Below are 25,864 nucleotides of genomic sequence, written 5' to 3'. Positions count from 1 at the left end.
CTCAGTCTGAAGCACAGACACGCAATCAGCAACGGCATTCATTTCTACGCATGTACACGCTTGCAAGGTGTGCACTCACAAAGAACAGACACGTCGACTTGACGGTCGGAGCCTCTGGAAATTTCAGCGATAGGACGCCTGTTAGTGGGGGACAAAGACAAGCAAGAGGGAGTCAGTATTGAACAGTGACCATTAGGGGTGTGGGGATTCTCACGTTGTGCGATTCAGAATCAATTCTCATTTTTTTTAAATCTATTTTTAAAATGTTGTATTATTATTTTTAAATTTGTTTATTTATTTATTTATTTTTTTAGATTAATCAATCCAACAGAACAATACACAGCAATACCATAACAATGCAATCCAATTCCAAAAGCAAACCCAACCCAGCAACACTCAGAACTGCAATAAACAGAGCAATTGAGAGGAGACACAGACACAATCCAAAAGTAGTGAAACAAAAATGAATATTATCAACAACAGTATCAATATTAGTTACAATTTCAACATAGCAGTGATTAAAAATCCCTCATTGACATTATCATTAGACATTTATAAAAGAAAGAAAAAGAACAATAGTGTCACAGTGGCTTACACTTGCATCGCATCTCATAAGCTTGACAACACACTGTGTCCAATATTTTCACAAAGATAAAATAAGTCATATTTTTGGTTCATTTAATAGTTCAAACAAATTTACATTATTGCAATCAGTTGATAAAACATTGTCCTTTACAATTATAAAAGCTTTTTACAAAAATCTACTACTCTGCTTGCATGTCAGCAGACTGGGGTAGATCCTGCTGAAATCCTATGTATTGAATGAATAGACAATCCTTTTGAATCGGGAAAAAAAATCGTTTTTGAATTCAGAATCGTCCATCCATCCATCCATCTTCTTCCGCTTATCCGAGGTCGGGTCGCGGGGGCAGCAGTCTAAGCAGGGAAGCCCAGACTTCCCTCTCCCCAGCCACTTCATCCAGCTCCTCCCGGGGGACCCCGAGGCGTTCCCAGGCCAGCCGGGAGACATAGTCTTCCCAACGTGTCCTGGGTCTTCCCCGCGGCCTCCTACCGGTCGGACGTGCCCTAAACACCTCCCTAGGGAGGCGTTCGGGTGGCATCCTGACCAGATGCCCGAACCACCTCATCTGGCTCCTCTCGATGTGGAGAAGCAGCGGCTTTACTTTGAGCTCCTCCCGGATGGCAGAGCTTCTCACCCTATCTCTAAGGGAGAGCCCCGCTACCCGGCGGAGGAAACTCATTTCGGCCGCTTGTACCCGTGATCTTGTCCTTTCGGTCATAACCCAAAGCTCATGACCATAGGTGAGGATGGGAACGTAGATCGACCGGTAAATAGAGAGTTTTGCCTTCCGGCTCAGCTCCTTCTTCACCAAAACGGACCGATACAGCGTCCGCATTACTGAAGACGCCGCACCGATCCGCCTGTCGATCTCACGATTCACTCTTCCCTCACTCGTGAACAAGACTCCGAGGTACTTGAACTCCTCCACTTGGGGCAAGATCTCCTCCCCAACCCGGAGATGGCACTCCACCCTTTTCCGGGCGAGAACCATGGACTCGGACTTGGAGGTGCTGATTCTCATCCCAGTCGCTTCACACTCAGCTGCGAACCGATCCAGTGAGAGCTGAAGATCCTGGCCAGATGAAGCCATCAGGACCACATCATCTGCAAAAAGCAGAGACCTAATCCTGCAGCCACCAAACCAGATCCCCTCAACGCCTTGACTGCGCCTAGAAATTCTGTCCATAAAAGTTATGAACAGAATCGGTGACAAAGGGCAGCCTTGGCGGAGTCCAACCCTCACTGGAAACGTGTCCGACTTACTACCGGCAATGCGGACCAAGCTCTGGCACTGATCATACAGGGAGCGGACTGCCACAATCAGACAGTCCGATACCCCATACTCTCTGAGCACTCCCCACAGGACTTCCCGAGGGACACGGTCGAATGCCTTCTCCAAGTCCACAAAACACATGTAGACTGGTTGGGCAAACTCCCATGCACCCTCAAGGACCCTATTCAGAATCGTGTTGAATTGAAAATAAATCGATATTGAATCGAATCGTGGGACACCCAAAGATTCACAGCCCGAGTGACCATGTTGTCCAAACTTTGGGCAGATTATTGGAAAACACTGCAGCCAGAGTGCAGATGTTTATGTGTGAATAATAGCATTTTTTCCCATTTGCGTTAAAAAATTGGAAATAGAATGAACGGAAGGTACACGGACGGACCAAGAACGACGTACACAGTTCGTGTACCGTCCGTTTATTCTATTTCCAAAACAAAATTAGGGCTGTTTTTTTGATTTTTATTATATATGGCAGCTTTTCAAACAAACAAAAAAGGGTTGATTTTCATTCCAATATTCCCAGAAAATTGGATTTTGTGCTGTTTTCCTTTTATGGATTTTTATTTTTCCAGATAAACACAAAAATCTAATATATGTTCATCCAAAATGCAAAAATGCGTGGTTATCTGTGTGATGACAAATTGAACCGGAAGCAGTATTTTAGCTTTTCCTTTGCGTTTAGCATGCATAACGCTAACGTCTTTGTTCAGCAGGCGTCCTATTGTCGTTTGAAAAAAGTGTCATTAAATAGTTGTCCAACTTTTGTTTCAGAAATAAAAAAATAAAAAAAATGGCCCAAAGTTTGTTTTTTGATTTGCATTTAAGAATTCAAAATAGAATGAACGGAAGGTACACGGACCCGTTTGCCTACTTTATAGAGAACCAACAAAATGTGTCACTTTCCATGTCTTTGGACATTAAAAAAAACAGAAGGGAACGACACCCTTCTTCCTCACAGACGAGGATACTGAAAAGAGACACTGCGCATGTGCAATCCACCCGTACGTCCAAACATTGAATGAGGAATAGCAAGAAGAGTTAATAAATTCGGATAATGGTTAACGATTTACTTTCTTTCTTTCTTTCTTTCTTTAGTTGATTTCGAACATGAACACACTTACAGCATAATACATCACACAATTTCATATCATTCACTTTACATCATGTCCGAAAAGGAGTAGGAAGAAGCAAAGCTTATTTAATCCTACCCCTTTCCCACTTCAAAGCGTTTACAAATATATAGAATCATTTACTGACCTTTTTATAATAGAATGACATCTGTGAATTAGTATATACAAAAGTTTTGTAATATGTAATTAATTAATTCAGTCATTATTAACATACTGAGATGAAGAATATCTCATTTTCAATAAGGTTGGAAGTAATTCTCATCATTCTTCTTCTTTGTACTTTGTAAGCACACAAAGTGAACAAGCTCTTAAACTGGATCATATCAGTACAATGTTTAACTTCACTACTTAATCCATTGCATAATTTAATTCCACATACTGATATGCTAAAGGTTCTAAGTGTTGTACGTATATACAGATGTTTTAAATTAGATTTTCCTCTAAGGTTATATTTCTCCTCTTTAGTTGAGAAGAATTGTTGTACATTCTTTGGTAGCAGATTATAGTTTGCTTTGTACATCATTTGAGCTGTTTGCAATTTGACCAAATCATCAAACTTTTAATATTTTTGACTCAATAAATAAAGGGTTTCTATGTTCTCTATATCCAACATTATGTATCAGTCTAATTGATCTTTTTTTTAACACGGTTAACGAATGTAGCGCACATTTGCAGTTATTTCCCCATATTTCTACACAATAACTCAGATATGGTAACACTAGCGAGCAGTAGAGAATATGAAGTGATTTTTGGCCTAGGACGTATTTTGCTTCATTCATTATTGAAATGTTTTTTGCCACCTTATGCTGTATGTTTTGTATATGAGATTTCCAGTTCATTTGATCATCTATTAATACTCCCAAAAATCTGGTTTCTTTTACCCTTTCTATGTCTACTCCGTCTATTTGTATTCGTGTAAGATGCTCTTTTCTACTGTTACCAAATAGCATTATTTTAGTTTTACTGAGATTCAAAAATAGTCTGTTTTTGTCAAACCATTTTTTTAATTTGTTCATTTCTTCTGTTATTATTTGTATTATCTTCTGTGTGTTCTTTCCTGAACAGAAAGCAGTTGTGTCGTCTGCAAATAAAACATTTTCCGTTTTTTTTATCATCAAACCAAAAAACGGGGAAAATTGATTTTTATGTTGAATCATTTTTCTATTCCACACGAAAGACGTACACAAAACTGCAGATGACCATTATGAAAGACCAACTCCGTATCAGTGCAGTTTCAATACAGCTAGTGATTGTGCCATACACTCACTGAGGCAATGACAAACAAGGCACCACTGTACACTCCTATATATGTGGTAAAAACACATGTATTATTAGACATCTACAGCAAATGTTGGACGCCCTCCATTTTGGTTCTCTGTTTACATTGTGGCAATCACACAATTCATTGGCAGGACATACGGTGTTGCTTCTTTATCACGTGGTTATCGCCATCTCAAGATGGAGACAAAAATACAGCTGAACTGAACAGCGCCGTCTGGCACAAAGGTGCATACTTGCCAACCTTGAGACCTCCGATTTCGGGAGGTGGGGGGTGGGGGCGTGGTCAGGGGTGGGGCGTGGTTGGGGGCGTGGTTAAGAGGGGGGGGGAGTATATTGACAGCTAGAGTTCACCAAGTCAAGTATTTCATATATATATATATATATATATATATATATATATATATATATATATATATATATATATATATATATATATATATATATATATACCCAAAGGGAATAAGCGGTATAAGCGGTAGAAAATGGATGGATGGATATATATATATATATATATATATATATATATATATATATATATATATATATATATATATATATCTACATCCTGAAAATATGCAAACAAACTGTGTTTAGATAATTGATACTTCAAACTTGCATAAATAAATATTAAGGAATATAACATAACTTGGCTTCTGAGAGTTTCAAAATGTATTGAATAAAATGCTAAAGTTGTTGATAAACAAGCAATTATTTTAATAATTAAATATGGTCATTTTAAATGAATTATTATGATAATTTAAAATCAATTATTTCAAATATGTTTATTTTAATGTATAATTCTATGGCTGGATGTAATAAGGAGTCACGAAAAAATACAAATAAAAATACAATTAATTTTGATGTTTTTAGCAAAATATAGTAAAACTGTATTTAGTTGTTTTTTTTGTTTTTAATTAATAAATAATAAAATAAAAATATTTATTTTTAGGTAAGATAAACATAATAATACAATTTATCTCTAGTCTGGATGATTTAGTTCTTGTCACCCTGTTGTCCTCCCGTCATGAAAAAAGGCTGTCCTCACTCAGGTCCGCATGGAGCTGGAAGCCACGCCCCCTCCAGCTCCGGCTGAAAATCGGGAGATTTTCGGGAGAATATTTGTCCCGGGAGGTTTTCGGGAGAGGCGCTGAATTTCGGGAGTCTCCCGGAAAATTCGGGAGGGTTGGCAAGTATGCAAAGGTGGCTCGTTAGGTGCAAACTTACCGCAGTGGAAGACCGCTTTCACGTCAAGACTCTCAGACAAGTACAAATCAGGCTTCCGTTTGAGGGCCTAAGAGGCAGACAAAGGCGTTATATGGGTTTGTCGGTTGCATTCGCTTGATGAGCTCCTTTAGAGTACTGCTTTTTAAACACCCGCTTAGCCTGGTAGTCAGGTCTGAGAGCAGCAGATCTGCCTACCAGGCTACGGTGCTGGACTATCCAAACTCATAAGAGAGATCCTTCAATGCAGAACTCAGCGGGTAAGACAAAGAAATTGCAACAAAATCAAAGTCTGAAATCATTGGAAACTTAAGTCAAATAAAGGCAATGGTGGCATTATGGTGGGCTTTTGCCACTTCAAACACTACTTGTCTGTGTTTTTGGTTGATTGGACTGAATATGCAACAGAAGTGTGCAGGTCATCAACATGTGCAGATAAAGAGAAACACAACTCATCTCATAATAATAAACTCAGTCAGGATGGAGGAGAGGAGAGAGAGGAGAGGAAGAGAAATGACGGTCAGATCTATCTCAAGATAGAAAACCATAATATGAAGACAAAAAATGTATAGAAACAAGACAACTTGTCTGAAGAGATTAATATTAGTTAAATATTAATTCGTCTGGATCTGTCTGATTGGCTGTGGGCTGGAATGACTTGCAGTCACCTTACGACCACCCTGATAATAAACACTGATGTCAAACTCACATCATTTCATATGGCCTGTCAATGCTGGAAATAATCAGCATCAATAAAGTACCTTATTTTTTTCTTACTAAATGTATGTAAATGAAAAAAAAAGGTACTGCATGAAATTGCATATTTTTAAAACTTTAATATTACCCAATATTGCAACATATATATTGATTGATTGATTGATATATTTTTATTTCAAATATGCGTTAAAAACAAGAGCAGGCCTGATCCAATACAGTCCTATAGCCAGGCACGTGCACACATAGGGCCCTATGGGTGCTTGAGCCCCTGCCCTTTTTTGCCTCGTCTTAAAAAGTGCCCTCTGCCTGTGTGTGTGGGTTTTTTCTTTTCTTTTTTTTTCTTTTCTTTAAATAACATTAATAAAGTGCGCCCCTGAGGAGACGTGACAGTGGAGCAACTTGAACCTGTGAGTTATGGTCTAGTCGCCGTCCACTTATTCAGCATCTAATATGGGTAATATTTCAGAAAAACGCTGTATTATTCTATTATTCAATGTGTCAGCTTCTGTTTTTGCCGGACGTCAGAGCACGGCGCATCAATTGAGCACGGCACATCAATTCCGCACAGAGCAGAGCGGATCGTGCGGGACGGGAAGTAGTGTACAAAATACAAAATAAAACACCGGGTTAATTTTCAAAATAAAATGCACTGTGTTTACGACGGATCACATTTCTCTCACAGTAGAGGTTTAGATATAAAGTTTATTGTGACTTTGCTATTACTGTGTGGGTTAACAAAATAATAATAATAATAATGATAATAATAACAATAATAATAATAAGAATAATGATAACGATAATAATAATAATAATTATTATTATTATTATTATTAATAATAATAATAATTTCAGCATTCTGGGGATATAAGATGTAGGTTATCTGTTAGGAATATTACCATCTGTATTTAAACTTGATTCATGTTGATTATGCCTGCAGCACAATGCCAAAAAAAGAAAGGATACAGAAAAGGAAGGAGAAGGAGCGCCAGGAAGCAGCTAAGGGTAGCAGACCTCTTAATGCATGGCTAAAACCAAATACTTGCATCATGGAAGCCCTGAATTTACATTGAGGAGCATATTTGGGTATGGGTGGCCTCCATCCTACAGCCCTCTACTGGCCCCTGGTCCATATTTTTGGCCCTGTATTGCGTTTCAGTTGTTTAGTCTGAGCATTAAGTGAGAAAGACCATAAGTTACAACTTGATGGTGTTTTCATCAAGTTAAAGGAAGAAGGACAGATTTTCACATTGAAGTTTTTTCCATTTGGGTATTTATTTTTGTATTTTTTTTCAAAGTTCATGTTGCACTGTTCAATGTTCAATATTAAAGTGCTTATCTTTAACAATAAATAGCCTAATAATAAACCAGTGTTTTGTTGCTTTTCATGTCTTCCAAGCCTATGATAATGTGAATTAACTCATTATGACAATAATTTGTTGACACAAAAGAAATGGCAATCACTTTTACCTACAAAGGACACACAGCTAAGTAGTTAGCTTCCTATTAGCAAATTTAATTTTACATTAATTTCCATATTGTGTAAAGGACCAAAAAAAAATGTCCTGCCCTTTTCTGACTTTGAGCCCCTGCCCCTCTATAATCATGTGCACGGCCCTGCCTATAGCCTTAACAGCCATTATAACAAAATGAAAACAATGGAGAATAAAAAACGAAAACAAATTAGCATTGGACTTTCTTTTTCTTTTTTTTTAATACATATTTGAAAAGGAGTGAGAAGAAGTTTACACTTATTTAATCCCACCCCTTTTCTTTAAATCATAAATTACTCTATATATTATCATACTTTGCAAACATTGTCTTTGTTAAAATAAAAAATACTTGAAATATTTACTTGACTTATAATTTCAGAGCAATGTATCCATCAAATTGTACACTGTAAAAATGTAAAGATTTTTCAGTGTTTTTTTAAGGCATGTATGACTCTAATTGTGTTTTTTTTGCCACTGTTTTTTTATAATGATAAAATTCAGTCAACTGAGCTGCTTTTTTTACTGTAAAATCTATGACTGCTGTTTTTACAGTGTATTACTATACCGTACATGGAAAAATGGTACAACATTTTTTTTACTATAAAAAACTGGCAGCTCTGTTGCCAGTATTAAAACAATACTGTGGTTCTGTTTTTCCCATTTACAGCAATGGGTTGTAAAGTCCGAGTTTATGGTTCTCGCCCGGAAAAGGGTGGAGTGCCATCTCCAGGTTGGGGAGGAGATCTTGCCCCAAGTGGAGGAGTTCAAGTACCTCGGAGTCTTGTTCACGAGTGAGGGAAGAGTGGATCGTGAGATCGACAGGCGGATCGGTGCGGCGTCTTCAGTAATGCGGACGCTGTATCGATCTGTTGTGGTGAAGAAGGAGCTGAGCCGGAAGGCAAAGCTCTCAATTTACCGGTCGATCTACGTTCCCATCCTCACCTATGGTCATGAGCTTTGGGTTATGACCGAAAGGACAAGATCACAGGTACAAGCGGCCGAAATGAGTTTCCTCCGCCGGGTGGCGGGGCTCTCCCTTAGAGATGGTGTGAGAAGCTCTGTCATCCGGGGGGAGCTCAAAGTAAAGCCGCTGCGCCTCCACATCGAGAGGAGCCAGATGAGGTGGTTCGGACATCTGGTCAGGATGCCACCCGAGCGCCTCCCTAGGGAGGTGTTTAGGGCACGTCCGACCAGTAGGAGGCCACGGGGAAGACCCAGGACACGTTGGGAAGACTATGTCTCCCGGCTGGCCTGGGAACGCCTCGGGATCCCCCGGGAGGAGCTGGACAAAGTGGCTGGGGAAATGGAAGTCTAGGCTTCCCTGCTTAGGCTGCTGCCCCCGCGACCCTACCTCGGATAAGCGGAAGAAGATGGATGGATGGATGGGTTGTAAAAACCACCATAAATTTTACAGTAAAAGTTTGGCGACTAAGCCCTCCGCCCCAAAAAAAAAGATGTGGGACTGTTTTTCCACTTAGTAAAAAACAATTTTACTGTAGTAATAGTAAAAACATTTATTACTGCAAAATCTACAGTTTTTTCACGGTATACATAAAAACATATAACATTCAAATGCATAGGCAGATTCATCAATTTCTCGCTGTTAAAAGCGGTCTTCTGAGGGCAGCCATAACTGCAATGAGTTTGACACCCCTACTCTAAAGCATCAAACATTTTACTGTGCGATTTACTATTTAAAAAGTGGCTTTTAATGCGATGCATAATATCGACAATGCTACTGTACAATTTTATGCAACGTTCAAACCCTGTTATGAACAGTTCCAAGTTATTGTTTAGTGGAAACCCTAAACACTGCTGAAATGAAAGCTTTAATGTGGATTAAGTCATCATTATTAATCTAATTAGCGCAAATATGCAGTTGATGCGGTAGTGACAGAAGCAAACAAGTCAGTATGGACGCACGTTGGCCCTCTTTGATTCCATCTGTTTTTGTTTCTTTTTCAAACTCCATTGCACAGGGCACCAATATTCCAGGTACACTTGAGACTGCGCACCTGACAGGAACTTCCTTCATGATGTCAGTAGACAAGTCAGAGGAGACGACATTTCCCAGCATGCTTTGTTGTAGTTACAATTATAACTTCTGACTGTGTTATTGGACATATTATCATGTTGTATTTCTTACAACCTGGGTCTTTTTTAGCTGTGTACAGTTTAATTACCGTATTGCTACTTTTGGTGGTAGATAAGATACTTAAATGATCCCCTTCGGGAATGTCATAGATTGCACAGTAAGAAATATCCATTATACACATTAAAAGAATGAGAATACACAATAAAGACCAGGCTAATATAAAGATAAAAAGTAATTAGGTACCCTTAGGAAGAATGGTTAGTGCAATGCGTCCTATTAATACCAGCGTGGCCTCCATTGCAATTGCAATCTAAAGGTGTAGATGTATGAGATATATGTGAGACATGCCGAGGTCAGACTGATCCCTTAATTATAGAAGCTTGCCATGCAAGCCAGTTGATTTTTAAACGGACCTGCGAGAGTTTGACATTTGTGGTATAGAATGAGTATTGAAATAAATAATTCAATCAATTCAATCAATGTCAAAAATAGGAACTTTTATGGGTGTGTCCATTACAGTCGTCACACTTTGAATGTCCCGGCATCACTACATCGTTGATTTTTTTTTAAAGCCTATTTTACAAATTAATGACCCAAATAAAGTTTTATTGATGTATTATGTGTTACAGTGCAGTATTATGTTGTTTAAGCACGACTTCTGTTTCCGGGTTAAAGGTGGACTCTAATATGTAAACAACAAAGCCCTATACCTGGCGCTACTCTATCTTTCCCAAAAACTCTCAAGCTGACCATCTATTGGCAGAACTACTTTTTGATGGACGTTACTCAGTGGCCTAGTGGTTAGAGTGTCCGCCCTGAGATCGGTAGGTTGTGGGTTCAAACCCCGGCCGAGTCATACCAAAGACTATAAAAATGGGACCCATTACCTCCCTGCTTGGCACTCAGCATCAAGGGTTGGAATTGGGGGTTAAATCACCAAAAAATGATTCCCGGGCGCGGCCACCGCTGCTGCCCACTGCTCCCCTCACCTCCCAGGGGGTGATCAAGGGTGATGGGTTAAATGCAGAGAATAATTTCGCCACACCTAGTGTGTGTGTGACAATCATTGGTACTTTAACTTTAACTTTTACGAGCACCACCCGTACGCCCTCACCTGTGTCTCATTTCCTGATGATTTTTCCATTATTGTTTATAGGTTGTGACTGGACAGCAGACGGGTGCCTAGGAGGAAAAGCTCAGAGGTGGAGCGAGAAGCTATCTCTCGCTCGCTCCAGCCCAGCTGCTCACGCTTTAGTAACGACAATATCATTTGTGTTTTATTCCTTTTTTTTCCTTGTTTTTTTTACCATCTCAGGAATCCTTAAAAAAAAAAATAATAATAAAATAAAATATATATATATATATATATATATATATATATATATATATATATATATATATATATATATATATATATATATATACTCATCTTTTAAGTGTTTTGTTTTACCATCTCTGGAATCCTTAAAAAAAAAAAATATTAAAAAAAAAAAATATATATATATATATATTTAATGTAGTAACAGACACTGTCATAAAAATATGTAATATGTACAACATTTACCGTATTTTGGTCCTTTTATGCATTACTAGAACTTAATTTACTCAGCACATTTATTTCCGTTTCCATAGCAAAGCGCTTCCGACTTCCGGCAACAAATGTTTGTTCCTACTGCCGGAAACAAACCTGAGGGTGTTTTCTAATCATGGGAGACATTATAACAGATAAGGAAAACTATTATTTTTGGACAAATGAGGATTCCCGACCATATCTTTTTGAAGCTGAATATACGGAGGATGAACTACTGCTTCTAGAAGAGAGGACTAGAGTGTGAGATGTTGAAGCAGATGGAAGACCGGGGAGTGAGGTTGACATGACTTGACGCTGTAAATGTGGAACTTGGAGCAAAGCTATGCAGACATAAATGGAGTGCTTAAACAAACTAAACCCCCCAAAAATGTCCCCAGCCACCTGGACCAAACGCACAACTGTCCATCAAGTGAGTTACTATACTATTGATCACGATACATGGAGCACATCATGCTTATCATTACAACTACAGTACATATACATGTACAAACAAAACATGAAATGTGGGCTAATAATTTACAGTTACTGAAATCTCATTGTTCATGTTTTTCAGTCAGTGCAGACTGCTGTTCTATCGCATTGTGTTGTGCATTATAAACTCAAAAGCGATTCAGCTAGCTTATGGCTCATGTCAATACTAGAAAAAGTATTGTTGGCGGTTTTTGGACGGATTTTTAAAGCAATTTAGAGGCAGAATAGATTGCTCCCATTAGCTGCACTATTAGCCACCTAAAACGAGCCGATTTTTACAAATTAGAATGCAAAAAAAACCAAAAAACTTTTGTTTACTGGTCTCTCATAAGGATTGTAAATGATAAGCAAAATTCCCAAAAAAGTGCAGTTCCCCTGTAAGGAAGAAACAAGTGTAAAGGTGACTATATGAGCCTAATTTCGTGTTTAGAGGGCTCTAATATAGTCAAAAAAAATTATTTACAAGGAATCAACTTTTTTTATGCTAACTATGAAAATATTTGGTTTAAAAATCTCACAATATTATGTCAGACCCACTCGACATCCATTGCATTCGGTCTCCCCTAGAGGGGGGGGTTACCCACATATGCGGTCCTCTCCAAGGTTTCTCATAGTCATTCACATCGACGTCCCACTGGGGTGAGTTTTTCCTTGCCCTTATGTGGGCTTTGTACCGAGGATGTCGTTGTGGCTTGTGCAGCCCTTTGAGACACTTGTGATTTAGGGCTATATAAATAAACATTGATTGATTGATTGAAAAATATGAATCCTACTTTGCAAAAATTCCTTTATCGCAGTAAATTGGGAACGAACATGATCGCGGTAAACAGGGGATGACTGTACTGGAATTTGTTTCCAATTTGATAAGGGTCTTGGAATGTAACGTTGTTTCACTGGGTTCTCTGTACATAAATGTAACACATGTAAAATCTACTGTTTGATGGACCACAGTATGCACAATTTGTGTGAAGGTGACTCACGACGAGTTTCCCATTGCAAGTCATTCCAAAGCCTCACCTATGACGATGGGACATTTTAAAGTCGGTTAAGGAAGACGAGAAGGAAAGAGGACAGCGAGAGGGGAGAGAGAGAAAAGAGGAAAAAGAGAGAAAAACCCAAAGTGAGTGAAATAAGTAACCAAAAACACACCTGAGCTTGGAGTTGCATAAATGAATCAACAATATCAGGATGATCCCTGGGTCCTAAAATATAATAAAGATGAAACTTAACAAATCAAAAGAGAATAAGAATAATATACAAACAGCAACGGAACAGATTCAACAGTCATGTGGAAATAAAAGAGAACTCAAAAATATTTCATTTCAAAATAATTCACATGTGAGTAAGGAACAAAGTGGGGGTGGTGGGAGGCGGTTGGGGGGTGGGGGGGTCGTGTGAAGCTTTGGCAGACTCTTGGAGGGACCAAAAGAAAACACAAAACAAGAGGCAGAAGACAGAGACATGGGTCTGTTTGTCGAGAACAAAGAAAGAAGTAACGAGAGAAACAGAAGAAACCTAATAAAGAAAAGTGGGTTTGGAGTGGGAACCCAGGAGGCACCTCTGTTACTGTTACGCTTTGGAGGAAAGTGGGCGCCGACCCTGAATGAACTCGCTTACCTGCGGCCCCCCCCGTCAAAAAATAACCCAAAACATCACCACAAATGTCGAGGGTCCATTCAGAGACGGGCCCCTTTGCTTCAAAGATGAACCCTCAGTGTGAAATCAGCCAAAAGGTCAGGAAAGGTTCAGATATCTCGACCTCCCTTATGCTGCTGGACACAGACCACAGGACTGTTTTTCTTTTTTTTCAAATAAGACCAATTACAAAAAAAATGAAAAGATGGACAATTAAACAGACATTCAACTGGAGAATCCAGTGGGACATTCCTGACATTGACTGAAGTGATGTTGGAAGGACAAACATCTGTAGTGAGCGCCCAGCTTTAGCTTTTTCCCACACTCCAAACAAGTTTCCTGCACCCCAATTCCCCACCTTCTTGCCCTTCCTCCACACACACACACACACACACACACACACACACACACACACATACATACACACACACTGCTAGGGAGAATACAGGGCTTATTCAGAGGGCTGCCACGAAGCGCCCAGCTCTGGTAGTCCTTGAACATGGCGGGTTGCAGCCGTATTCACACAGCCTGCTGCGCTGCGTGACAGCCATCTGAATCAGCTGGACTCTGTGCTGTAGACCCTACACCTGGACCGATGCGGTCTTATTGAAGGGCACCTGCTCAAAAAGGGAAGCGTTTACTCAATCAAAGAGGCGGGGGAGGTGAGGCAGCCACAGTACTAAAAAAGCGGGGAAGGCAACGGAAAGGGAAGCGAGCGGGACAGACGGACAGGAACGACTTCATCTCATTAATGTCCTTCTCTGGGCCTGTGGGGGGGGCCCAGCTTCCAAAAATGCAGACCACACTGAAATAATACAGGGACTGGACACAGCACTGGCACACCTGCACAATGAGATCCAATACAAGATCGGCTTTTACCGAGATAATGATGTGGTTTGGATATAAGACGTTTCGTGGCTATACACGCACTCCCATAAACTAATCAAAAACGTATGAGACAGGCTCGAGTTAGAGTGTGTGTGCGCAGCGAAAGAGTATACCGTATTTTTCGGACTATAAGGCGCACTTAAAATCCTTTCATTTTCTCAAAACTCGACATTGCGCCTTATAACCCGGTGCGCCTAATGTACGGAATCATTTTGGTTGTGCTTACCGACCTCGAAGCTATTTTATTTGGTACATGGTGAAATGATAAGTGTGACCAGTAGATGGCAGTCACACATAAGAGATACGTGTAGACTGCAATATGACTCAAGTAAACAACACCAAAATTGTATATGTTCCATTGAAAATATAGAACATTGCACACGGCGCTCAAAAATCTATCAAAATGTTTTAGTACGACTTTGGTAAGCTATGAAGCTGCACCGCTTGATGGATTGTACTGTGCTTCAACATACGAGTATTATTATGGTGTGTGTATAAGCTAAGACATATTATCTGGCGTTTTGTTTTGCAATATTATGCAAAAGCAACTTTTTTTTACCTTCTGGTACCTGCTGATCTGTATTTGGGATCTGCATAAGTCCTGAAAATTTGCGCGAGTCCGCCTTTATAGTCCGTGCCGACAGCGTAGTTGATAAGCTTCTTCTTTTTCTCTATCTTTTTGTTATGGGACATTCATCGTCCGCTGTTGCCATTTCTAATATAAAGTAGTGTAAAGTTCTTACTTATATCTGTCAGTAAAGTCGCCATGAAAGCACTAAAACATACCGGTGTAGTGAGTTTACATTATTCACCCAAGGAACTTTAGTTATTAGAGAGTTCCGGTCGGATGTTCTTTCACGGGACACATTACCGGGGTTGCTGTTGCACTAGTGAGCCACGAATGAGAAGATGCTGCTCCGTTATTGATTGAAGTAAAGTGTGAATGTCATTAAAACAGTTAGCTCCATCTTTTGACACTTCTTGCACTCCCTTCCTTGCACGCTTCACAAGACGTCTGCCCAGAAGAAAGGTTCTCTGGGAAACACTGTGTATGCAAACTATGCTTTGGATTTTATATAGCGCCTTCCCATACTTGACAACCCTTACGATTTTTCAGGGAGACTTCCGAATTTCAGTGCCCCTCCCGAAAATCTCCCGGGGCAACCATTCTCCCAAACTTCTCCCGATTTTCACCAGAACAACATTATTAAGGGCGTGCCGTGATGGCACTGCCTTTAGTGTCCGCTTTTTCACCATACAAACAGCGTGCCGGCCCAGTCACATGTTGTATGCGGCTTTTGCAGACACACGTAAGTGACTGCAAGACATACTTGATCAACGGCCATACAGGTCACACTGAGAGTGGCCGTATAAACAACTTTAACACTGTTACAAATATGCGCCACACTGTGAACCCACACCAAACAAGAATGACAAACACATTTCGGGATAACATCCGCACCGTAACACAACATAAACACAACAGAACAAATACCCAGAATCCCTTGCAGTTCTAACTCTTCCGGGCTACAATATATAACTATATATATATATACTTTTTTATATAAAGGGGACCACAAAAAATGGCATTATTGGCTTTATTTTAACAAAAAATCTTAGGGTACATTAAACATATGTTTCATAATGCAATCAAACAACAATTTAGTCCTTAAATAAAATAGTGAACATACTAGACAACTTGTCTTTAGTAGTAAGTAAGCTAACAAAGACTCCTAATTAGTCTGCTGACATATGCAGTAACATTGTGTCATTTATCATTCTATTATTTTGTCAACATTATAAAGGACAAGCTGTAAAAATTCATTATTAATCCACTTGTTCATTTACTGTTAATATCTGCTTCAATATGTTCTATCTACACTTCTGTTAAAATGTAATAATCACTTATTCTTCTGTTATTTGATACTTTACATTAGTTTTGGATGATACCACAAATTTGGGTATCGATCCGATACCAAGTAGTTACAGGATCATACATTGGTCATAATTTAAGTTCTCATGTGTATAGGGACGCATCTCCTGAGTTTATGAATTAAAAAAGAAAAGAAAAAAGATTTTGAGGCGATAAAAAATATAGATGTAATCATAGTAGTATCGACTAGATACGCTTATGTACTTGGTATCATTACAGTGGATGTTAGGTGTAGATCCCCCCATGGCGTTTGTTTACATTGTAACAGCGGTGAGCTAGTGTGTAGTGAAGCATGTTTAGCTATTCCTTGTCCTGCAGGGATGATACTTGTAAGAAACTTACTTTATTTGTCGCCACGGAGGCAAGGATTAGTGATTTAGAAGTAGCTAAAACACTTTTAGCCGCTAACTAGCTAGCCATGTTTTAAAGCACCTCTTCCTGAGGGCGTTTCAATGTTATAACTTCACCTTTATCGTTAGTTTTGAAGCCAAAATGCGTCCATTCTCCCTTTTGTGTCTACACACTGTGTCTGCTTGTAAGTACCGGTACTCTGTGAGTGTGCGCTGCCGAACATGCTCCTCATGACGTGACAGACGCACCGTCATGCCTGTAAAAAAATAAATATGGCGAACCTGTACTTTTCAAACAGAGAATAGTAGCGTTTTTAAAAATGCTAGTGAAAGTACTGTAATGTCATATCAGACCGTTATGCCATGACCTGTGAAATAATGTCCAAGAAAGAAACGTTTATATATATATATATTGGTAATAGTTTTAGTCAGGATTTATTACGGAGTGACATTTGCCAGCGAACACATCAGTCGGCATCTCCTCACTCATTTTTGCACTGGTTTATACATTGACCTGATTGCTGACTGTATCGCAACCTACAAACTTATTAATCTGATACAGCGCTAGCAACGCGACAAACGAACATGTGTCCTGGCTTCTCAGTTGAATACAGCAAAGTCAGTAATAATGTATAACATTCCCCGCCAATGCATCTCTTAGCAATTAAGGACTGAATTGGCTTGATCTCTTATGCAAATTAGATTTATGTTGGTAAGAGTTTGACCCTGGAACAAATGAACTAAATTCCCAAACCGAGCATTATCATCTTTGCGGAGGAGGAATCTGTATAACCGCTACTTATATTGTGCAAATGTAGCCAGTGCAGTGTCAGGTTGAATGTATATTTCATTCACTTGACACAAAACAAGCAAAGACAACAAAATATAATAGTTGCATCTCTTACATAAAACTATATAGACCAGTCAATTAAGACCACCTCAAATGGCTACGGACATTTGACGGTCAACTATAAGGGCAGAGTGCTACATTTGCACTTTCCTAGCAAACAAATATAGAAGCATATTAGTCCCACTGTGCAGTCACAGTAAGAAATCATGTCTCACTTTAGGCAAATGTGCTATTATTGGACCATGTGAGATGAAATGCAACACATTCACAGACGTGAGGTGCTTTTCACAGTATTACAGTCCCACTACATATTACCCCGGCCCTCCCTACCTTGCTGGAAGATGGACAACGTTACCGAGGTAACAAGCTCAAACAGAGACTTGATGGGTGGGAAGTGGTCCGTCTGGCTGGCAAAGATATGTACCATCTGAAACGCACAGCGACAGCACGTCAGACCTGCAGGAGCACTGTAAGACACTATAAATATCTGACTTTCAACTTCGGATTCCTTTACTTGAATTCGCTCCCTTACACGTGATAAGCAGTTGCCGTGGCAACCCATTTTTGGCCTCAAGTCCCAATATCTTTACTTCTTTTCACAACAAAGAATTACATCAGAAAACATGTGATTAATAAAAATAGCCCCAGTGTACCCACTTCAAAGTGCTGTATTGGCATTTCTCACCAAATATTTACCGTATTTTCAGACTATAAGGCGCATTTAAAATCCTTTAATTTTCTCAAAACTCGAGCGTGCGCCTTATAACCCGGTGCGCCTAATGTACGGAATTATTTGGGTAGTGCATACCGACCTCGAAACTATTTTATTTGATACACGGTGAAATGATAAGTGTGACCAGTAGATGGCAGTCACACATAAGATATAGTAGACTGCAATATGACTCAAGTAAACAATACCGAAATGTTATATGTTCCATTAAAAATATGGAACATTACACCCGGCGCTCAAAAATCTATCAAAATGTTTTAGTACGACTTTGGTCAGCTATGAAGCTGCACCGCTTGATGGATTGTACTGTGCTTCAACATAGGAGTATTATTATGGTGTGTATATAAGGTAAGACATTATCTGGCGTTTTGTTTCGCAATATTATGCAAAAGCAACTTTTCTTACCTTCTGGTACCTGCTGATCTGTATTTTGGGATCTGCATAAGTTCTGAACATTTGTAGTCCACCATAGTCGATAAGCTTCTTCTTTTTCTCTATCTTCTTGTTATGGAACATTCCTCCTCCGCTGTTGCCATTTCTAATATAAAGTAGTGTAAAGTTCTTACTTATATATGTCAGTAAAGTCGCCATGAAAGCGCTAAAACATACCGGTGTAGTGAGTTCACATTATTCACCCAAGGAACTTTAGTTATTAGAGAGTTACGGTCGGACGGTTTTTCACGGGACACATTTCCGACGTTGTTGTTGCACTAGTGAGCCACGGATGAGGAGATGCTGCTTCGTTATTGATTGAAGTAAAGTCTGAATGTCATTAAAACAGTTAGCTCCATCTTTTGACACTTCTTCCACTCCCGTCCTTGCACGCTACACCGCTACAACAAAGATGACGGGGAGAAGACGCTGTCGAAGGTGAGCCACGTAAATAAGACAGCCCACAAAACGGCGCATCCTGAAGCGACTGTCAGAAAGTAGCTTGAAGATGATCTGTAAAACATCATCCATGCAACATTTTGAGCAAAGAACCACCATCACTTGTTATGTAGACCACAAGGAAGTCTTTTACATTAAGAAAAAAAGAAAAGAAAAAAAGATACCTTTAATGCGCCTTTTGTATGAAAATAGACCTGACTAGACCAAGCTCATCGGCAGTATGCCTTATAATCCGCTGCGCCCTACGGTCTGGAAAATACGGTAGTCTATGATAAATATGGTTTGCCAAAAATAATAAATGGGTTATACTTGTATAGCACTTTTCTAACTTCAAGGTACTCAAAGCACTTTGACACTATTTCCACATTCACCCATTCACACACACATTCACACATTGATGGCGGGAGCTGCCATGCAAGGCCCTAACCACCACCCATCAGGAGCAAGGGTGAAGTGTCTTGCTCAAGGACACAACGGACGTGACGAGGTTGGTATAAGATGGGGATCGAACCAGGAACACTCAGGTTGCTGGCACGGCCACTCTCCCAACTGCGCCACGCTGTCCCCGTAATCCTAAATTTGTGTGTGTTTGTGTACCTGTCGCGTGAGGTCGAGGGCAGAAGCTTGAGGAATCGTACTGTACATCTGTCCGAGCATCTCACTGAGTTGAGACACCATGGGGGCGAAATCGTGCAGCAGCGTCTTCACTGACTTCTCGAAGATGGCGCACACCGCCTGAGGTGGGGCAACGTAAAAGCAGTTTAACAGACGGCATCTCTTCCTATTTAGCGAAAGGAACGTCTGAGCGAGGAGACAAAGCGGCGGCCTGTAACGACGCACCTCGACGACCTGCGAGTCATTCAACCACTTGCTGAGGACCTTCTGTATGAGGGCAAACACTTGCTGCAAAACCACCACAACCTGCGGGGGAAGGTAGACGCATCAACAGGAAGCAGCATTAGGCATACACACTATAAGCCAGGGGAGTCAAACTCATGTTAAGTCAGGGGCCGCATGGAGGAAAATGTGTGCACACGCGGGCCGGGCTATTAAAATAATGGCATTAAAACTAAAAAATAAAGACAACTTCAGATTGTTTTCTTTATCTTACTTTGGCCAAAAATAGAACAAACACATTCTGAGAAATTACAATAAAAATATTTTAAAAAATACCGGCAGCGGTAAAGTTTAGATCCATGAAGGAAAGAAGAAAGTGAATGAATATTTATAACTGAATACATTTACACATGCATATAAATTGTTTTCGTTTGTATTTCTTTTTTATGAATTAAGTCAAAACACTATAGGTGAGATATAACAGGATAATAATAATAATAATAATAATAATACCTGGGATTTATATAGCGCTTTTCTAAGTACCCAAAGTCGCTTTACATGTAGAACCCATCAATCATTCACACCTGGTGGTGGTAAGCTACTTTCATAGCCACAGCTGCCCTGGGGTAGACTGACGGAAGCGTGGCTGCAATTTGCGCCAACAGCCCCTCCGACCACCACCTATCATTCATCATTCAATTCACCGGTGTGAGTGGCACCGGGGGCAAAGGGTGAAGTGTCCCGCCCACGGACACAACGGCAGCGATTTTTGGATGGTAAGAGGCGGGGAGCGAACCTGCAACCCTCAGGTTTTTGGCACGGTTGCTCTACCCACTACGCCATGCCGCCCCATAATGCATACATTTATCATTTCTTTTCAAAATGGTTACAAAAAAGTGGGACCCCAAAAATTTACTGTGGGACCTAATTTTTTATGACTTGATGGGGTCCCTGGGACCCCATTTTGAAAATTCTTAGCGCCAACACTGATGGAGTATTGGTGCATGCAAAACAGCAGCATGCGGCTGTGGCCTGCGGGCCGGTTCTAATACTAATCAAATATCTTCCCGGGTTCGATAGATCATTCATTCGCGGGCTGGATCTGGCCCACGGGCCTTGACTTTGACACATAGGCTATAAGCAGAGATGCTCACTAATATCATTCGTAATCATAATGATTGTGGCCACTGACTGGGTTGGGTCCAGGTGGAGGAGGTGCTGTTTTCACAGGAACGGCGGAGCCATCTGCTGATTGGTCATCCTGCTTGCTGATGTCCAGCGTAGTGAACAAGTTGGAAAGGAGCCCCAAGATGTGGATGATAGCTAATTTATTGGACGGATTAGGCTGAAATGACAAAAGAAAAGCATGTTAGAATTGATTCAATATAGACTGTGGTCTTCACTCCAATAGACTGTGTTGCGTTTGGACCAGTTGTTCCTCCCAGGGAATTCAAGTCACAAGTCGCTCCCAAGCTCTTTACGACACTTAAAGCTGAGTAGAAAAACCACCAGAGACAGAATAGGTATTTTGTAATATATTTGCAAAGCTTTGCATATACATTGAGACCAATCCAGCATAGAACATTCAATCGCGCCGCCAAGATGGTCTGCCCCCCCCGAAAAACCCTCTCCCCTCTTAAGTCTCTCTCTCTCCCCCCCTCGCAGACATGTCCCTCCAGCCAAAACACATGCCCATTGTCCTCCGCACCTGGGAATAAGAAAAGATAAGAGAAAGGAGTATCTCTCTTTCTTACATCAGAAGATTCAAGATTAAGCACACAGTTTTTGCAGACAACCAAAAGACCACAATTGGAAGAAAAACACTGGCTGTTTTGTAATATGATTATGAAATAAAAGAGTAACACTTAAATTCGGATATATGTAAATATCTGCCTCCGACAACTGTAGTCCCAAATGAGTTGTCAAGGGCTTTATGTGTTAGACATGCACACAAAAACCTTTTTCCACTGCAAAGTCGAGAAGTATCAAGAGTGAACTGAACGTGGAAATGTCACATTTCTACAGGCTGTGGATACTTTGGCTAGATTTGATTTCAACAATGTAAAAAGATCGAAGTAAGGAGACAAAATTCACTTTTTGGCCAATGCATTTAACGCTTTGTAATATCAATATCAATCAATCAATCAATCAATGTTTACTTTTATAGCCCTAAATCACGAGTGTCTCAAAGGGCTGAACAAGCCACAACGACATCCTCGGCTCAGATCCCACATCAGGGCAAGAAAAAACTCAACCCAATGGAATGACAATGAGAAATCTTGGAGGGGACCGCAGATGTGGGGACCCCCGCCCGCCAGCGACCGGTGCATTGGACGTGGAGTGGGTCTAGCATAATATTGTGAAAGTCCAGTTAATAGTGGATCTAGCATAATCTTGTGAGAGTCCAGTCCATAGTAAATCTAGCATAATATTGTGAGAGTCCAGTCCATAGTGGCTCTACCGGTAGTTAATAGTGTGAGAGTCCAGTCCATAGTGGATCTAGTTAATAGTGTGAGAGTCCAGTCCATAGTGGATCCAACATAATAGTGGGAGTCCAGTCCATAGTGGATCTAGCATAATAGTGGGAGTCCAGTCCATAGTGGATCTAACATAATAGTGGGAGTCCAGTCCATAGTGGATCTAACATAATAGTGGGAGTCCAGTCCATAGTGGATCCAACATAATAGTGGGAGTCCAGTCCATAGTGGATCTAACATAATAGTGTGAGAGTCCAGTCCATAGTGGATCTAACATAATAGTGGGAGTCCAGTCCATAGTGGATCTAACATAATAGTGGGAGTCCAGTCCATAGTGGATCTAACATAATAGTGTGAGAGTCCAGTCCATAGTGGATCTAGCATAATATTGTGAGAGTCCAGTCCATAGTGGATCTAACATAATAGTGGGAGTCCAGTCCATAGTGGATCTAACATAATAGTGGGAGTCCAGTCCATAGTGGATCTAACATAATAGTGGGAGTCCAGTCCATAGTGGATCTAACATAATAGTGGGAGTCCAGTCCATAGTGGATCTAACATAATAGTGGGAGTCCAGTCCATAGTGGATCTAGTTAATAGTGTGAGAGTCCAGTCCATAGTGGGGCCAGCAGGAGATAATCTTGAGTGGAGACAGGTCAGCAGCGCAGAGACGTCCCCAACTGATGCACAGATGAGTGATCCACCCTGGGTCCCGACTTTGGACAGCTAGCTCCTCATCTGTGGTCACCGAATCTGTGCCCCACCTCTCCACGAAGGAAAGGGGGGCACAATATTTGTGACAACGTCTATTAATTTATCTAGGAGATCATTTTGCCACCTATTGCTGTCACAATGTGTTCCTGTGACTCCAGCACAGCTTCATGGCCAGTCGGGCGGACAGCAGCCTCTGGGGGTCAAGGCACAAATGGCACCGGAGACGGTGGTGGAATGGTCACGAACGGCTGCTACCGCAAGAAGTTCTCCTTTGTTATAATAATAAATTGAGTAATCAAACAAGAGTAAAATCCCTTGTCTCTTTTTTGATATGCTGGCAAACTAAATATTACCTAATTTTCACATGAAACTAATCTGTCTGTGGGCAGGCTCCTGTAGGGACACATTTTGTTGTAAATTAAACAAATTATATTTATCTTGTGGGTAATCAGAGTCACCCACCTTTTCTAAGGTTTTACGTATCATTGCAGCAACTACCTAACTGGGTGCAGCACTACTTTATCTTCGGTCCCCTCGCCTGGTTTGGCCATAAACATCCACTTTTTTTACTACACCGTCTTCATGATGTCCGACCATTTATTTTTTTATTTCAGCCTGTGTGCTGGTCTCGAAATCTCAATTCTCTTTCGTTGGCTGGAAACACGAAAAAGAAGCACCTCCTACTGACTCCGACTGAATTCTGATTGGGCAGAGTGTGCAGATGTCAGGCAAATGGGTAATTTCAAAATGATTTGTGAATTTATTATAAAGGGGCGTGCCCAGCCACACATACATCTGCGGTTAATTCCACATTGATTGCAATGTAAAACAGAAATGTGCTTGGATTGATTCTGCACACATTTTAATACATCAATTTGTTTCCTGTGTACGACATTTTCTGGTTTGAATGTTTGTCAATTTTTAGTAGGAAATCCAGGCAACTCCTATTACAGGAGGCTGCACATTGGAATAATTCAACACTCCACCTCTAATAGGCACTTCCTTTTAATTATCAAGGGTTGTCACAAAGTGGGGGCCATAGTCAAGTTAGACATGGCATCTGTAAAGCTGATGTTTACAGTGGAGAATTAGAGCATTCTGGGACAAAAGCCGCAAAAGATTTGAAGGCAAAAGAATTATAAAGATAGGTGAGAAAGCAACACTGATCAACTCTTTCGCAACATAAATGAATAAATGATTAGTCATTCTTTTCATTACAATACATAAAATATGATCATTTGTACAGTTTAAGTTTAGGATTATTATTTATTTGAAACAAATATGTATGACAGTACAAATATAAGGTCGTCGTTTGGGTGCGGTTGAGTAAATGAGCACACATGCTGGAAGAAATTGCATAAACCCTTATGGTTTTACAGTCGCGATCAAAAGTTTACATACACTTGTAAAGAAGATAATGTTATGGCTGTCTTGAGTTTCCAAACAGCTCAATTGTTGTTTTATCGGACATCACATGGACAAAGATAAGACCTTCTGGAGGAAAGTTCTGTGGTCAGATGAAACAAAAATGGAGCTGTTTGGCCACAATACCCAGCAATATGTTTGGAGGAAAAAAGGTGAGGCCTTTAATCCCAGTAACACCATTCCTACCGTCAAGCATGGTGGTGGTAGTAATATACTCTGGGCCCGTTTTGCTGCCAATGGAACAGGTGCTTTAAATGGGACAATGAAAAAGGAAGATTACCTCCAAATTTTCCAGGACAACCTTAAAATCATCAGCCCGGAGGTTGGATCTTGGGGGCAGTTGGGTGTTCCAACAGGACAATGACCCCAAACACACGTCAAAAGTGGTAAAGGAATGGCTAAATCAGGCTAGAATGAAGGTTTTAGAATGGCCTTCCCAAAGTCCTGATTTAAACAGGTGGACAATGCTGAAGAAATAAGTCCATGTCAGAAAACCAACAAATTTAGCTGAACGGCACCAATTTTTTTCAAGAGGAGTGATCAAAAATTCAAGCAGTAGCTTGCCAGAAGCTTGTGGATGGCTACCAAACGCGCCTTTGTGCAGTGAAACTTGCCAAGGGACATGTAAGCAAATATTAACATTGCTGTATGTATACTTTTGACCCAGCGCATTTGCTCACATTTTCAGTAGACCCATAATAAATTCATAAAAGAAGCAAACTTCATGAATAGTTTTTTGTGACCAACAAGTATGTGCTCCAATCACTCTATCACAAAAAAATAAGAGTTGTAGAAATGATTGGAAACTCAAGACAGCCATGAAATTATGATCTTTACAAGTGTATGTAAACTTTTGATCGCAACTGTAGATAGGCTTATGATGGAATACCTGCTAATTTGAATACTTTCACATCAACCCTGGCTTTACTTTTATGAATCTATCAAATATACCTCACAACATAGCAACATTTAAGGTGGGAATATTATAAATCTACAATATGTACTCACGAGCATGAAGCTTTTTAACAACAACAAGGACAATATATAACTTAAAGCTCCTATTACTATTATCAATAGTTGGATCACTGGTTTGCAGCCTTTTCTCCCTTATTGACATGCATGTTGCCACGCCCCATTCAGGTAATTAGGGTTCCACACTGTTTCCATGGTGACAAGAAGACTGGAATATGACGCGCAACGCTCCACAAGCTTCAACGGCCAAACCCCCGCTTCACAATCCCCACCAGACTCCAATCATTTATCT

The 25,864-nt window shown here is 40.3% G+C and overlaps 1 protein-coding gene across 4 annotated transcripts in view; it reads right to left on the bottom strand.

Moving 5' to 3' along the window:
- The window catches only part of LOC133617908 (importin-13), a 138,129-nt gene that overhangs the window by 5,731 nt on the left and 106,534 nt on the right, over positions 1-25,864 (bottom strand). For all 4 annotated transcript variants that reach the window (XM_061978287.2, XM_061978286.2, XM_061978285.2 and 1 more), the window contains exons 14-21: positions 21,177-21,329; positions 19,988-20,068; positions 19,745-19,882; positions 17,857-17,953; positions 13,020-13,072; positions 5,510-5,576; positions 80-138; positions 1-6 (exon numbers count right to left, since the gene is read on the bottom strand). The exon at positions 1-6 is cut by the window's left edge and continues 84 nt beyond it. In XM_061978287.2, the coding sequence (XP_061834271.1) occupies positions 1-6; positions 80-138; positions 5,510-5,576; positions 13,020-13,072; positions 17,857-17,953; positions 19,745-19,882; positions 19,988-20,068; positions 21,177-21,329 (654 nt within the window). The remainder of the gene's footprint in view (positions 7-79; positions 139-5,509; positions 5,577-13,019; positions 13,073-17,856; positions 17,954-19,744; positions 19,883-19,987; positions 20,069-21,176; positions 21,330-25,864) is intronic.

This window comes from Nerophis lumbriciformis, linkage group LG18, assembly GCF_033978685.3.
Source record: "Nerophis lumbriciformis linkage group LG18, RoL_Nlum_v2.1, whole genome shotgun sequence".
NCBI lineage: Eukaryota > Metazoa > Chordata > Actinopteri > Syngnathiformes > Syngnathidae > Nerophis > Nerophis lumbriciformis.
The sequence above is the reverse complement of the archived record's forward strand: the minus strand, read 5'-3'. Positions and strand labels throughout refer to the sequence as shown.